This window comes from Crassostrea angulata, chromosome 7 (assembly GCF_025612915.1).
Source record: "Crassostrea angulata isolate pt1a10 chromosome 7, ASM2561291v2, whole genome shotgun sequence".
Classification (NCBI taxonomy): domain Eukaryota; kingdom Metazoa; phylum Mollusca; class Bivalvia; order Ostreida; family Ostreidae; genus Magallana; species Magallana angulata.
In genome coordinates this window covers 10,863,395-10,879,013 of record NC_069117.1, presented here as the reverse complement: position 1 = coordinate 10,879,013, position 15,619 = coordinate 10,863,395, and the positions used below count along the sequence as shown (strand labels likewise).

Sequence of the window (15,619 nt, the reverse complement as noted above, 5' to 3'; positions counted from 1 at the left end):
AAAAATATTACCCAAAATCCCTTGCTTGCACTAAACTTTTTTCTTCGTCGCTTTAGAAGCTAAGATTAAGGATTTTTAATAGTTTGCCAAATGTTTTGATGCTCTTTGTTCGGACGAATACCATATAATGTAAATTAATAATAATCGTTATTGTCCAACTGTTTACTTGACCACCAAAACAAACGGAAGTGATGATGATGGGACCGGGTAATCGAATTTAATGTATATCTTGGTTTCTTGAACTTTTTTCTCTGATATGTCAACAACTAACGGAGTTAATGGTATGGGATCTCGAGGAATACCACATGATAAGGTATGCTTTCTTTTGCATCAGTTATTTCTTTCAAATTTTTGTTTACAATGTATTTTTCTAATCAGCTGATCAGTAGCCATGCAGGTATAGTTGTAAACAAAGCAGTTAGCTAACAAGGGTTTCCTTTATAGTACATGGACCTCAAACATCTTATACATATTTATTCAAAATGTGATTTGTTTGCTGTATGTTGTATGATTATAGATGTTATTCAAACAGATTTTGAATAAAATAAAGATATGCACATAAAGCCATTGTATTATATGTTGCACTGTTATAATCAAGTACAATACTGTTGCACATTATTAAGTACTGTAGTAAGATGATGAAAGTTAAGTCTCAATCTTGTTTAATGTTGTTGACAGAAAAAATTGTCTTGATTTTACAAACCATCCTTTCAGCATACTGGAGATAAAATATTACTTGATTATTAAACCAATCTAAGGAATGTGAGAATGTCCATCAAAATTTAGGTTAATTTTGGAAACAATATACTTGGTTTCATATTGAACTCTTAAGAATACAAAAGAAACATTTAATTTTAAATAGAAATAGCATTTCATTGATATTGTTGTGTTTACATCAAACTTTTCATAATTTTTATTGTTGAAAGCTAGATACTTGAATATAAAGTAGATCAAATGTTGAATATGTAGGGCTATGAACATGTCGATTGACCGATTAAAGTTACATTGTGCAGTTAATTATTGAAATAAACAACATACTACATTCACCATGATTACATGATTTAAGAATGACATTATATATCTATGCTGCAATTTCTAAGACCAGAATACAGCTATAATTGTTTTTTGATGGTTAAAGTTTAGATAGAATTTTGTCTATGAGCTGTATGGCTGTTGACCAAAAAACAATACAGAATTGGAGATTAATCAATGTGTATAAAGAGCATGGATTAGGAAAATAAATTTGCTTAGCTGTCATATCCAAATTGGCCTTTGAATATTTTCAAAGCTGTTGATTTATTTAAAATGGATTAGGAAAAATTCAATGTTTTTTTGTTGTTGCTTGTTTCAACATGTATTTAGATACCATACAGTGATACTGCTAATTATGTATGCTGTGAAATTAATTTGTTTAACAATATCATTTGAAAAAACAACACCCAAGCTTGATTCCAAGACAATGACATGTTTAGTGTGACATGACATTGTTACTTGCCTCAGATATTTTAGAGGATTTTAAAATAAAACTGATGTAATAATGTCAACATCTCTTGGGTGATCTTATGATCATATATTGTTACTTATGAACTGGTATTACTATTGTCAAAACCATGTTATACATGTAGCAAAAAGGAGAGGAGGGTTTTAAAAATTGCATTATTATTGTAATATTGAGATAGATAGTACTAGTTATAAACTAGAATAATCTGGGCAGGTGAAGGTGGGAAAATGAGTTCAGGCTCTTTCTAAAGAACTTCTGGATCTGATGCAGCATCTTGGCACCAGCTTGTTGACAAGTGCTTTGTTGAGATTTGAGAATTGATTAGTTGTGTAACACATGTCAGGACTTGACCACAGTGGGCCCTCTCTGTAAACATTTCTCATCAGGAAGTCTTGCCGTATCCTATTTCCACTGTGTGTTTATGAAAAATTGCATTTATGAACATCATAACTCAATAACATCTGAACCTGCAATGATGTCATGATCAAATCAAGTTTACCAGAATTGTTGTTATTTATGCCTGTAACCCCCACCCCCAATACCAAGGAAAATTGGTCTGTCATTAAACAGAAATAATTTATTAGTCTTATGATGGTTCATTGAAGATGTTGATTTACTTTGTTGATGAATTGTGCAAAAATTAGATGTTTTCATCAAGCTATATTGGATATAACCAGTGATATCATTACTTTTATATTGAAAAGTGTCTCCTAGAAATCCACTCAAGCTGGACCCATCGTAATTTGTTGAAACCAGATTTCTGTAAAACTAATTGGTTTATAACCATTAATAATCAAGTACCATTATTATTTGCACATTTTACTGTGTAATTTACTTATCATATATTGGTTACAAAGCTTCCTTTACAACTGTCAGATAATCTTAATTTGATATTCACTAGGGTAGAACATTTTATTATTAAACCTTTGCTGTAGTTGTACCCTGAAGGGAGTTGTGTAAATGTGAAAGTGTTTTTTTTCCCAACCATCTCTAGGACTGTATTATTTTGTGAAGTGAGGTTACTCATTAGAGAGATTTATAGAGTGTACAGAGAGTGGACCCCCTGCAGCTTGATGGTCTAAGTCTGTAGAACACTGGTGTGTTCCTGATATTAAGCTGAATTAAATTATCACCCTTTATATAAATCTTCATTTCCTAAATTATCATCCCTCATGGTTAAGAGGAGGTGGGGTGGGTGGGTTCAGACCAAGGTGTGGTTAGATGATTTGTATGTTATATCAATTCTAACATCAGAGGTTGATCTTGATGTAACCTTTAGTTACATTGAACACACATTATTGATAGCTGGCGCAATCACACTGTTTAAATGGGTTTTAAGAAAATGTCACATCAAATATGAATTCAATATTTGATTAAGCAGCCATCAGTAGGAGAAAGCTATAAACAGACTCCAGACCATGTTTTGAGATAACAACGTTTCCATGTATAGCCATATTGCCCATAAGCAGTGGTATTTTTAAATTTTTGTTGTTCATAAAGTATTAAGGAATGTATTTAGATATTAGATTTACACTGAGTGATAAACAAGACTTCCCTGTGATGGATCTCGTTAGAAAGTGTTCATGTTTATCTAACATTATGTCGCTGATATAGATGAACTGATCAAGGCTTCTAAAACATTTTCTATTGATTTTCTCTGCATCTCCAAGTATCAGCACAATCATCTTAATTACAGTATTGTCAATTTTGAACTAATTATTCATATTTATCCCCTGTCTGTTGGATGCTAAGATGGCCTTGTTTTGACTGTCTTAGTTGTTGCGTGCTGACTTTGATGTAGACGTTCTGTGTGATGTTTAAAAAAAAAGATAATGAAAAAATGTTAAGCAGGAAGTATTTAACATAAATGTATATATTTTTAACAGATTTTAAGGAAGAAAAAAGCTACAATGTATCCATTTTTTAAAGTGATCCACATAAATCATGAAAGATTTTCTTATTGATGCTGTAATAAAGTAGAAATAAAAATAAATATGAAGTGCAAATAAGAAAAAATGGAAGCCCTATAGATCAGCCACACTTGATAAATGTTTTGCTAGCTGTTGTGTCTGAGTTTATGATATATTATATGCCATAATACTCTCCTATATAAATATGCTAACATTTAAAACTCTTAAGCCTCTCTTCACTCATCTTGCCCTCTTTCTTCCCATATTGTTCAATCCGAGGAACGGTGACCTTGGAAACAAACCCAATTTGTTTTTGAGTGCCAGATCAAGAGTATTCATTTTTTCTCAAAATATTTACTTTCTGTATTGGAAAGATGCAGGGATAAATTTAGAGCACAGCACCAGTGAGGAAAGTAAACACGTTTCTCAACAACATAAAGCCTCAGATCTTGTGTGTCGTGCATATTTCGGAGGCTTGTAAAAATAATCAGCAGATATATTCTAAATGTGTACGGCATACAGCTTTCATTAAGGGTATGTTTGTAATAAAGTGCTAACAAGCTAACTATGGTACAGCATTGCAGCTGAACAATTTTACAACTAGCCAAGGGTGACCATCTGTAAGGAAAAAAAGAAATATGTGACATCTTTTTATACCCAGATACAATTTGCTGATCTAGCTATTTTGAAAGCTTTGGGAAGAATGATAATGGTCTGACAAACTGTCCACAAGTACTGAAAAAGTACTTCTGGTTTATTGTTTTATAGTCCTTCAAGTACGAGTTTTATCTTGACACACTTGCTAATTTTCACAAAGTCTGTAAATTTATCAGTTCCAACAATATAGGTGATGTGTTACAAGATGTCACATTTACCTTAAACCTTAATGCTAACTTGTGTGAGGGGCAGGAGTTAAGCACCCTACCTCTCCTCTAAAAAGTTAAAAGATGAACTTCTACCTATCTGTACACTGGAAATATCAAATAGGAATTGGAACAGTTATTGAGTTAATGTTTTCTAGGTTCAGTAGATTCTAATTGAATGAAGCCTGTATCATACAACTAGGTCAGACCATTAAATTTTCTGATTTGAAAACATTATTTTTTTTTCTGCAATTTTAACTCAAGTTCAAAACAATTTGTTAGATGTTAGATATTCTCTCTCAAGGGTAAAGTTATATGTTTCCAATCAAAATACACATATATTACTCTTATTCTATGTTGTTTTGTAATGTACTACTTGCAGAACATTGAGAAAATGACAAGATGATACACAGCATATGATTTTTGTATTGCTACATGTTTTTCGTATTTAATGGCACTTTATTGAAGCCATGATTATTCAATGTGTGCATGTTGCTTTAATTTACAGGTAAATTTACGCCTGATTCTGGTCAGTGGGAAGACGAAAGAGTTCTTGTTCTACCCCAACGACTCAGTGGCAGATGTAACAGACTTTGTCTATAGAAACTGGCCACGAGGTAACATTAAACCTTTTTTTCCCAGATGTAACTTATTTAAAAGAAGATGTGCTAAATTATGGAAAATGTGTCATGTGACTGAAACACCACCCTTTCCCCCATTAAATTAACCCCCTGCTCCCTTGTAAAAAAAAAAATCAAAACATACAGATCAACCAACATCAAGCCATTTATCAAACATTCTATCAAAACCAATAACATTGCTATGGGTTTCCAATTGACTTTTTGTCATTTTTCCATTTTTATACCAAAACTGGCCAGAGCTTGTTGCAAATTTTTAATATGTTTTTGAAAATTTAGAAAATAGCTTTTAATTATAGGCATTAATTATATGTATTAAAATACCGGTACTTAAAATCCTCATGTCCTTTCCTGAAGCTGGGTTAACATCTAATATTGATGTCTAGTTGCTATAACATTGCTTGTACAGAAAATGCAATGAAGTTTATTCACAACATGTAATGGTTTTGCATCCGAATAGAATTAGTCCAGTAGACATAACGGAACACATTATACAACTTATTTTCATGTATCAGTGGTATTGAAGATTTATGGACAACCACAAAGAAATTGTGCACTACTTCTGCCATTTAAAAAACATAAATGTTTCAAAGAGTTGTTCTGATGCTTTTGATAGAAAGAAACATAAAAATTACATATGTGGATGGTGATCACTCGGGGAAGAAATCACCATTTACAGGGATAATAAGTATTCTATATTCCAACAAGAAAGATAAGGTCGGGTACAGATGAAATATGACTCTGCTTGTCATAATTACATCTCTAAAAACTGTTGATCAAGTGGGTGGGTCTTCTTGTAGTATTTTCTGTGGAGTTGTAGGTAAATTTCTTCTCATCTTTGGAATCTTTTTTCCCTCTCTTGTTAATTTAGGTGCCTTTTGAAAGAAGAAGGATAGATCAAGTAATATGGGGACTTGGAATGATTAAATGCTGGGCAGATTAAAGTAGAAGCTTATATAATTAATTTTCCTGGTATCCTTGGGGTCATATAATGTCAGCACACCACGTACAATTGGTTTACAAGAGGCAATATCCAGCGGAGGCTAGGAAATGTAATATAATATAGACCCCTTTTTGCTTCAGCATTTGTTAATGTATTGTGAGGTATTGATCTCAGAGACTATGGCAGTGCCATGCTGCTTCTGCCTTGTCATTCAGCAACCAAGGTTTGTCAAGTGATTGAGAAAGGATTACAGAAGTTCAGACTGGGTTTTGTAAGGGAATAAGATGGATATCAAATCAGATGATGACAGATAAACAGCCAAGAAACATGATCTCCTGGGTTGGGTTTCCCTGGGGAGAAGTGTGAATCTGCGAGCAACATGGCAGTTAATACATTCATCTCAAAATGGTGACAAGTGAAGGATAGAGGGATGAAGTTACCCAGTACAGTAAAAAAAGCTGTGAAACAAAGAGTATTGTACACAAAGAACAAGATAAGGGTAGTGACCATAATATTAAACCTAACTACTGCATCTACCAGTACTTATCAGCTTCAATTTTATAGATACAAGTATTTGGTGCAACACCTAAAACTGTTATATTTTTTGCCCTCTAAGTTTTGCCGTACATGTTGAGTGATGAATATAAATGTCACTTATGCAAGCTTGCTTGTTAAAGCAATTTTTACCAGTGCAGAAAGTTTATTGGAACAAACCTTTCCTTGAAAAGTGCTTAGTGTGGAAAAAAGAAAGAATTGAATGTAGACATTTGCACATTCTTTACCCCCCTCTCTTCCTATCTCTTCTCATATTGTGGACAGGACTCTTAGAAAATGGGGGGAAAAGAGGCAATTAGATGGCATTCTTGAGAGATTTATTTTTATGTGGACAAAATGAGTTATGGAATTTTGATTAAGATTACAATGCTTCAGTATAAACCAATCTTAGATATCTTTGTTCAATACTTTGATGTAACTTTCTCATTCTTTTTCATGAAACCCTTAAGACGCATAATGATGACCAACTTAAATATTAGCATGGAAGAAAATTTCAGCAGAGTCTTGTTATTATGAATGGCTTGTGTAACATTGTTTTCTATTAAAAAAACTTGATATCAGATATGAAACCATAAGTTGAATTTTTCAAATACACTATGTTAAACAAGATAAACATAAATAAGATTATGAACGAAAGGTTTTTTTTTTCTTTTTTAACAAATGAAAATAATCAAGAGATAATTAAAAGAGGTAAAAGCACTAATACAGAAATGCAGTATGTGTTGTATTGTCTTGTGGATCTGAACAGGGAAGGGAGAGTTGGGCAAATCTAAAACCTTTTTCTTATGTATCAAGAATTGTGAATTGTACATTGTAACCAATCATCAATTACGGTGCCATTTCAATTTTTCTTAAACATGACCCTCCTTTGAAATTAAATTTGGAGCATTTTATGAACCTGTTTAGTGACAATGAATTTAATTAATCTAAAATTAATAAACCATTACCAAATGTGAAAAGTGTAACCATTGTAATATCAACAATTAAAGAACTACTCAAGGATCATAAATTGATTAGATATTTGAAATCTAGAAATCCAAAGATTGAACAGACAAAGAACTGCGAGCGCTAACGCCCGTTTCCCGCCTACATTTTACATCCAAATATTTCGGAATTTCTGTCAGATATTCAAAAAGTAAGTTTTCTACTAAAAAGTATAATCAAATCCTAATCAATTTATATCAAAACGAAATTTGTAATAAAATTATTTATTTTTAAACAAAAGTTTTGCTAACGCGGGGTCTAAAAAAATTTCATTGAAATCGGTCTATATGAGTAAGGAAAATTTTATTTAGCGGCCAATATGTGCATAAAAACTTAATAATAACATATTTACGATATGTATTAAAGTAAAATTTCATTTGAATTCATATTTGTTAATTAGTTTTCGAAAATTTACAAAGCAAAATTCTTTTTTTGGAATGTATTTCGGTCTGTAGACATATGTTCCCCCCGGCCCCCCCCCCCCCCCCCCCCCGTGAAACAACAAACCCTTTGGTAAAAATAAGCTAAAAAACAATAATTAAAACCCCTCAAAAGGAATTTTTGTTTCACGGGGGGAAAGATGTTTTAAAAAACATTTCCGTTTTCCGTTATTTTCTATTACAAAATGAGCTATTTTAACCCAAAATACAAAGTTATCTCGCTTTGTTTGACCAAATCATTTATATTTAATGAAAATATACATAAATGTTGACGTTATTATAAAAAATTAACTTTAATTGGACAACTTTCAAAAAATGACTTTTAATTAGGCGGCTAGACAATGCTATCGTTCGCAGTCCTTTGCAGTAATACATGTACTACTGTATAGAACCATTTTAACAAGACCTTTGACTTTCAGTAGGATGTAAAGATCTATTTCTTGCATCAAAACAAGTAAAAATGACACTGGTTGAAAGCAAAATATACACCGATTGCGATTGCATGCTCAAAAGCCAGACAAATCCTGTTAATTTCAAAGAGGTGTGACTGAGTGGCCTACAATGAAATAGACAGGCCTACGTCACATTGTTGTTTGACTCAACTACCCAAAGTCCAAGCTCTTGTTAAAATGGTTCTAAAGAGCAAAGATCTGTAAACTGTGGATGTGAAACCTACAAGCCCTCGATAATTGTATAATTCTACATTTTTATTACTAAGAGACATTCAACAGTTCGATTGACAAGTTGAACTTCATTGCTGTGTAACTCATCTAAAATTCATAGTCTGAATTATGAATTTCTATATCTAAATTGTATTTTATAATATGTATGCGAGTTGTTGAATTATGTAAAAGGATACACCAAGTTTACAAATGTTAAGGGTGCATGCTATGTTCTTTTTATCCTGGTGTTTTTTGTGTTACAAAACTGATCCTTTCCTTTGTAGAATGGTCTGATGAAAATCCACCTGCCAGTAATATTTTACGCCTTATATATCAAGGACGTTTTCTACATGGAAATGTAACATTAGGAGGTAACAATTCTCATTATTTATTGCCTTGATGACTGATTTCTTTTTGATATGTTGAAAGAGCCGCTAAGATATTGATGCAGTCTGTACTGTTGAGACGTACTGCCAATTTTTTAGTACTTAGTTGTAAAGAGAGAAATCTGTGAGAGATATAGATAGGTTTAAGGGGATTAGCACATTTTTTCTTTCATTATGTCAATTGTTAGTGCAATGTACTTGTGATCTTATTAAAAGTTTAGATGACATAAGATTTCAGAGTATAAATTTATCTCAGCTAAGTTAAGCCTGTATTTTTTTTCTCAATTGTTTTTTGCAAGGTTTTGACCGTTATTTTTTGGTAAATGGCAGTAATTCTGTTTCTATGACTTACATAAATACAGCAGTCAAAATAAGAATTCATGAGGACTCTATTTTTCAAGGATTTGGTGGGTACATTCCTCACCAAAAATTAGCATCCATAGCCAATGATAAAGCACAGTCATTATTTATTACATGCAAGTGAATCCATAGAATTACATCCCAAAGAACCTCTCAGCATTTGTTAATCCTTGATCATGAATTTTAATGTTAATGATTTCACGGAAAATCAAACACATGAAGTAGACTTTGAGGTTTTAAACTACCTGGTATTCAGTCTTTGAAAAACATATATGTATTTATAGGTTGTTTTTGGAAGTCAATAGTTTGAGGGTGGAGAGACCAAATCATGTGTGAAATTTTGAACTGGTATTAATGATATTCCCAGAGGTCATCTTTCGTGCAAAAAAAGGAAGAGAAAAAATAGTAACTAGCTGGGGCTGTATCCGTGTAAGACTATTGATTGCGTTGTAGTGTGCATTCAACGGGGGTATTGATCTGGTGGTTACAGCAGGGTAATGCTTGCGTCAAGCCAGAGCAGTTTGTAATCACAAAGTAAAATCAGATGTCAGCTTTCACCCAGGGGGCATGTAATGGCAAAGTCACCAGAACTCCTTATAGGTTCCAATAAAAGACAATATCAGAAACAAGCTTCTGTCTTAATGACAGACACTCTCATTCTGTGCCAGAGCCTACTCAATCTTTTGGCTGGTCCCACTGGAAGAAAGTGGTTAGTTGTGGTGCTAAAATGATCTTCAAAGATCTTAATTTGGTTTGCTGAAGATTCATTGAGTCTTTCATCAGATATATTTTTTTTGCCTGTCATTTACTTGTATGATGATAATTAAATTTCTGTATAAATCTATCATAATTTGGACAGTGAAATCAAGCCAGGGATTGATTTAATAAATCTTTGTTGCATATCTGTATTGGAATGTTTTTCGTAAGGGATTATATAAGTAGTTATTTTTCCATTAAAAAGGCATTGTCATGATTTTGGTCAAATTTCATTTTTCAGGTTTTAGTTTTTACAATGCTTTAATTAGCAATACGTTCCTAATGATCAACCAAAATTTGAGTGGGAGTCATAGAGTTGTAAGCGAAGATACAGCTCACAATTCTTTGCTCGTGCCATGTTTTTGCTTTCATTGGTTCAATATACCGGTAAATCTTCTCATTTTTCAACCTGATTTTTTCGATTTGCTAAGTCATTTTAACATATAATTAAACAGTTAATAGCATTTGTCACATTCATTTGTGGTCTTAAACCTGGAATTTACCTGCCAACATTCAGTATGTAAACAAAAACATGGCATGAGATTTCTATACATATATTTACATTCCACATATTTTTTGCTTGTAAAGTGTGTTGAAAGCTATGGCAATTATAACACTGTAATGCACACAGGGTACTCAAAGGTTAAAATGACGAGTTTTATTATGACGTCACAAACGTTGAACGCTGTTAACTGCAACGTCACAAGCGAAAATCAAAGTTCACGTTTGCGGCTGTTACTTTGGCTCTTCCATTAATATGAACTTACCCTTAGGATAAGATAGGAATTTTCTTACCCTTAGGATAAGATAGGAATTTTAAGGTATAAATCACATTTGCAGACAAGGCATGAAGTTAAAATAATATAAATATAAGCATTAAATCATGATTTTTTGAAGTATACAGTATCATAACTGCAGCGATGTTTGCATAAGAATTTTCTAACGTACGTTACTCAATTTGTATGCACCCACCGCTGCAGTTATGAGACTGTATACTTCAAAAAATCATGATTCAGTGCTATAAACAAGAAATTGTGAGCCCTGTATCTCACTTGACGACTGACACTCAAATTTTGGTTGAATATTAGAAATGACGTAAATCACGTATTGAGGCATTGTACACATTTAAAACAGAAAAAAACATGACCTTGCTCCTTTAGTATAAGGATCTGGTACAAATAAAGATGAGTCTGTTGTCAATCTATTCTACCATTGCTTTGAGTTGAGTTCATGACATTGAATAAATTGATTTAAATTAAGTCAAAGGCAAGGTCAATCAAGGTCATGACCTTTCATTTTATATTGGATGATGGAATTCTAATGAGGAAACCTGATAACATTTCAGGGGCTTAGTATTTAACTACTGCTACAAAGTCTCCATACAAGACAATCAGCATCAACATCACTCAAATTGCTAGTTATGTGTGAAATGTCTCAGTTGAAGGAATATAAATTCAAAATGAGAAAATTATCGCTGAAAATAGGATTTTTTGAAAAATCTGATTTTGGGTTTCGTTTTCAGCTTTACAACTTCCGCAGGGGAAGACAACTGTCATGCACTTGGTGCCCCGAGAAAATTTACCTGAATCAAACAATCAAGGTATGGTTTATATTTTTGATAAAGGTAATTTAAAAGCAGTACATGTACAACATTTCTCACAGAACGGAGCAGCATATAGTATATATTTGATTTCAATGTTGTTTTTCTTAAAATAAGTTAAACAGTTTTGCCATTAAAAAGTGTTTCAAATAAGAAAAGTTTATGTATATAATGTCAAAGTATTGGATCAGGTTGTTTACATTGCAGGTGTCCTTGACATGCTAGAGTTTTTTAGTGCTTAGTGTTTTTGATAAGATTGATGCTATATCAACTAATGTCCTTGTGCTATTTCTTAAGTATGTCAAGGTATAAAAAGATTGGAATACATGTAATTGCACTCTTTAGGGGATATTCTTTAAATTATAAAACAAGGGGGAAAAACAAGTGAGATTTGTGTATATTTTTAAAAAGTATGCATGATTTGAAATTGTTTGCATCACATTCCCCTCATTGCTTGTAATATTTATTTTATCTTATGCACATTTTAATTCAATCCTCTTGTTTTCCAGGACAGTTAAAAAAGGACAAAAGTGGTGAAAGCAATTGCAGTAATTGCTGTGTCATAGTGTGACATCTCATTCTTCATCATTTCGTATTTTTTATCCAAACGTTGAGGTAGAGGCATGGGCAGTGATTCGGCCCCCACATGGTCGTATTCACCAGCTGGGCTGTTCTCCGCGGAAAGGACTCTAGCATCTACATATTGACTTTTTACTAAAGCTAGTCTGTGATACCAATATATAGAGGGATTTTAGGGAGGATTTTCAGGGAACATCTGCAGACATTTTTTTTTGCAATGCTATAAATTTGCAATTTACAAGGAAGAAAAAGGGAGGGTTTTGACAGATTACAAATATTTGTAAATTTTTCATTAGACTCAAATTTTAGCTATGTTTTATTAAAAAGAAATTCTGGAAATAGCAGTTGCATCATGGTACTTTTAACCCATATTTTTCTTCTGTGCTTTTCTTCAGGTCCTTATCATGCATAGTGTTAGAATTTGTGAATCTTTTGCTTATTAGCTATATTTGACTTAAAAAGGCATTTAAAATGTTTTAGATGAACAGTTTTTGTTCTTGTCTTGTTGATTTTCCCAATTTTGCTAAGATTTTATTAATTCATTTTGACTGAACAGAAACAAATCAAACATACAAACCCAAATTGGTGTGTCCACATAAACTAATTTGTGAAATAGATATATTAATGTTATATTCTGGAGGCAGACACAATTGCATTAATACAGAAAATCTACTAGCTTCAAATTGGCCACATAGACATGGCAGACAGTTATAAGTCAATACAACACTGATTTTCTTAATGTAAGATGATAGTGGAGCCTGGAATTTGTCAGTTGTTCACCGTTATTGGCAAAAGAATTCTCCAATATCAGGCCTCCAAGGTCAGCTACACAAAGATGGATACATCTCAATCTGTCTTATTTTTTACGTTTTGTTTGAAGGGAAAAAAGCCAGCAGCCAAAGGCCTTATAATCAGTGAAGATTTACAAGAGTTACACATATTATAGCACATTGACTACCATATTTCCCATAATGCACTTTTCTTGTTTTCATACCATTTCTCATGATGCACTTCTATTGTTTTCATATAAATATATATATTGTAAGTGTTAATTGTGTGGAAGTTTTTAAATTTTAATTAATTTATTCATCTGATTAAAACATTTCAAACTGCTCAAAATTTAGAGCATTTTTTTCATCGTATTTTTTATAGGATGATTATCAACATCTATTGTTATACACGTACATGTATATTGAATAAATATGCTGCCTTGGTAGTTGTGAAATTTAAAAGATGCTTCAATATTTAAACATATGCAATGTTAAAATTATTCATTTTGAATGTAAAATCAACTTGATATCAAAATAACAGTAGGAAAGGTTTGATATATTTAAAATCATTACATGCGCTCAATTGAGTTTTATATAACCAATTCTTAAGGTTTTATCAAAAGATGTTCCGTGCATATAAAGTCTTTGTTTTTATATAGAAACATTGATTTTGAAAATTTTCATATTTTCTCTTTAGTAAAACTATATATAATTGTGATTAAATCCTTGATCAATCCATGGAAACATAAACATGAGCTGTCCGTGTTTTAACATAAATCTACATGAAAAATCAACAGGTTATATATAAACACCATGGCAGTGGACATTGTGCTTGTTATTCTAGATAGCATCCTAGTCTGTTTAGAAATGTGATACTCTCATAACTTAGAAATTTAATAATTTTAACATGAAATTTAATTACTTATATATCTTGATATTGTTGTAACAGCTATCTGAATATAAAATGCTTGTTCAAATGAATTTCCTAATGGTTTGAAATTCTGTATATGTTTAATCCAAATTACTGTTTACAATATCCCTTTGTCCCTGTTTTCTTTTTCAGTTTAAATAAATTTGAAATTTTGGCCTTATTTTTCACACAACCTTGGCAGCATTGTTCTATGCAGTTTTATGAAACACAATGTGGAGATGTACACAATACACTCTTCAATCAAGGCATATATCCAGCAACACTTATGTTACCAAAGGAGTACACCATGTTATGAGTTCCAATCAGATGCTGTGATTTAGCTATTTGATGTTATCAAAAATGAAAGACTGTCTCAGAATTTGTTTCAGAGAGTCATAGATTTGGTCTTTGTTTCAATAGACTTACATTACTATCATATATGATAGGACCAAATTATGTTGATTTTTTTTCCTCTTTTTCTAAATGAAGTAAAGTCAGCTTAGTTTAGCTAATCATATTAGTTTGAATACCATGTTTTATACTATGGTATGCTAGATTTACACTTCATTTGATCAAGATTGAGGGCTTATTGTAAACTTTTTGTCATGGCCACTTTACATGTTAAAATTCATGTTTCTCACAGCTATAGCTGTTCTTGAAATTTAAGAAAAAAATCAATATTTTTTAAATTGGGTTACATGGTATATATATTTACATTAACTTGAAATATTGCCTCTTTTTAGGGGGAATCAGAATCGTTTAACATCCCTTCATGTTTTCTTAAATCAACTATTGGAATTTTTTATATTTAACAGTCTTGTTTTAATTTTTTGATCGATTCACACCAGTCACCTCTAGTCTTGAAAAATTACTTGTAAGAAAGCATGATTTAAAAATGCACAGTTCATTTCAATAGCTGAATAAATGTTGATATCTTTAATAATTTATAAAAAAAAATGTGCTTGTAATATATATCTGGAAAGTTTGACCTGTACATGTGCACAATGACAAAGTCATCATTTGAACAAGCCAACCAGTCATGATGCCGAAGTTGGTGCTTCTCAAATTTTGAATGTAGTACCTTGTTTTATATATATATCTTATGTATATCTGTAAATTTCTGACTCTGTATGTATATCTGGTTAATTTCTCTCTTGACTATTGTGTACTTTATAAATCCAATTTTCTTTCTTACCCCTCTTCCTAAGAATGTTTTATTAATATCTAGCTGTGAAGTGCAATACATGAAAGGCGAACATTTTTCTAAAAAATAGCTGCCATGTATGAGAATGCAGAGTATTATTACTGAGTATATATAGAAGAAAACTGTAAGGTTTGAGTGTTGAGGAAGTGGAGTTTGTGATATCTAGTTATTATGTTACAGACTGAGATGTTCCTGTCACATGGCTGTCCTGGATAGCCTCGTTTTCATCTGCTTAGTAAGGGCAGGTCAGTCAATGATACTTGTTGTGGAATCTGTCAGATTTAAAAAAAACATGAAAATTAAAAACTACAATGAAGATTTTAGTTCCTTATTTTTTAAGACTATTAAATTTATTTAACAGTTTTTAATGCTAGAAACTGGTCATGGAAAAAAAATGTGTTTTTTTGCAAAACAACCTACCCCTACCAACCCTACATGTCATAGTACCGCTGATTGTCCCCTGTATTGACCCAATAACCTGAATATTTGGAGTCATTGACCCCACTTGATTTACAATCTGAAGTGTGTACAAATGTTTCATAGTCTCGTCATATGATA

The 15,619-nt window shown here is 32.1% G+C and overlaps 1 protein-coding gene across 1 annotated transcript; it reads left to right on the top strand.

The window, feature by feature from the left end:
* Positions 1 to 22: 22 nt before the first annotated feature.
* On the top strand, positions 23 to 15,377 carry LOC128155276 (ubiquitin-like protein 3). The gene is made up of 5 exons (XM_052816903.1): positions 23 to 313; positions 4,783 to 4,891; positions 8,781 to 8,867; positions 11,521 to 11,598; positions 12,108 to 15,377. Exons 1-5 carry the CDS (start codon positions 257 to 259, stop codon positions 12,167 to 12,169), a joined length of 393 nt encoding a protein of 130 aa, XP_052672863.1. The 5' UTR covers positions 23 to 256; the 3' UTR covers positions 12,170 to 15,377.
* The last annotated feature ends 242 nt before the right edge of the window (positions 15,378 to 15,619 follow it).

Coding starts and splice junctions, on each gene's coding strand:
- LOC128155276 (XM_052816903.1), top strand. CDS start 257: ATGTCAACAACTAACGGAGTTAATGGTATGGGATCTCGAGGAATACCA. Junction 314..4,782: donor GAGGAATACCACATGATAAG/GTATGCTTTCTT, acceptor TTTAATTTACAG/GTAAATTTACGCCTGATTCT. Junction 4,892..8,780: donor CTATAGAAACTGGCCACGAG/GTAACATTAAAC, acceptor TTTCCTTTGTAG/AATGGTCTGATGAAAATCCA.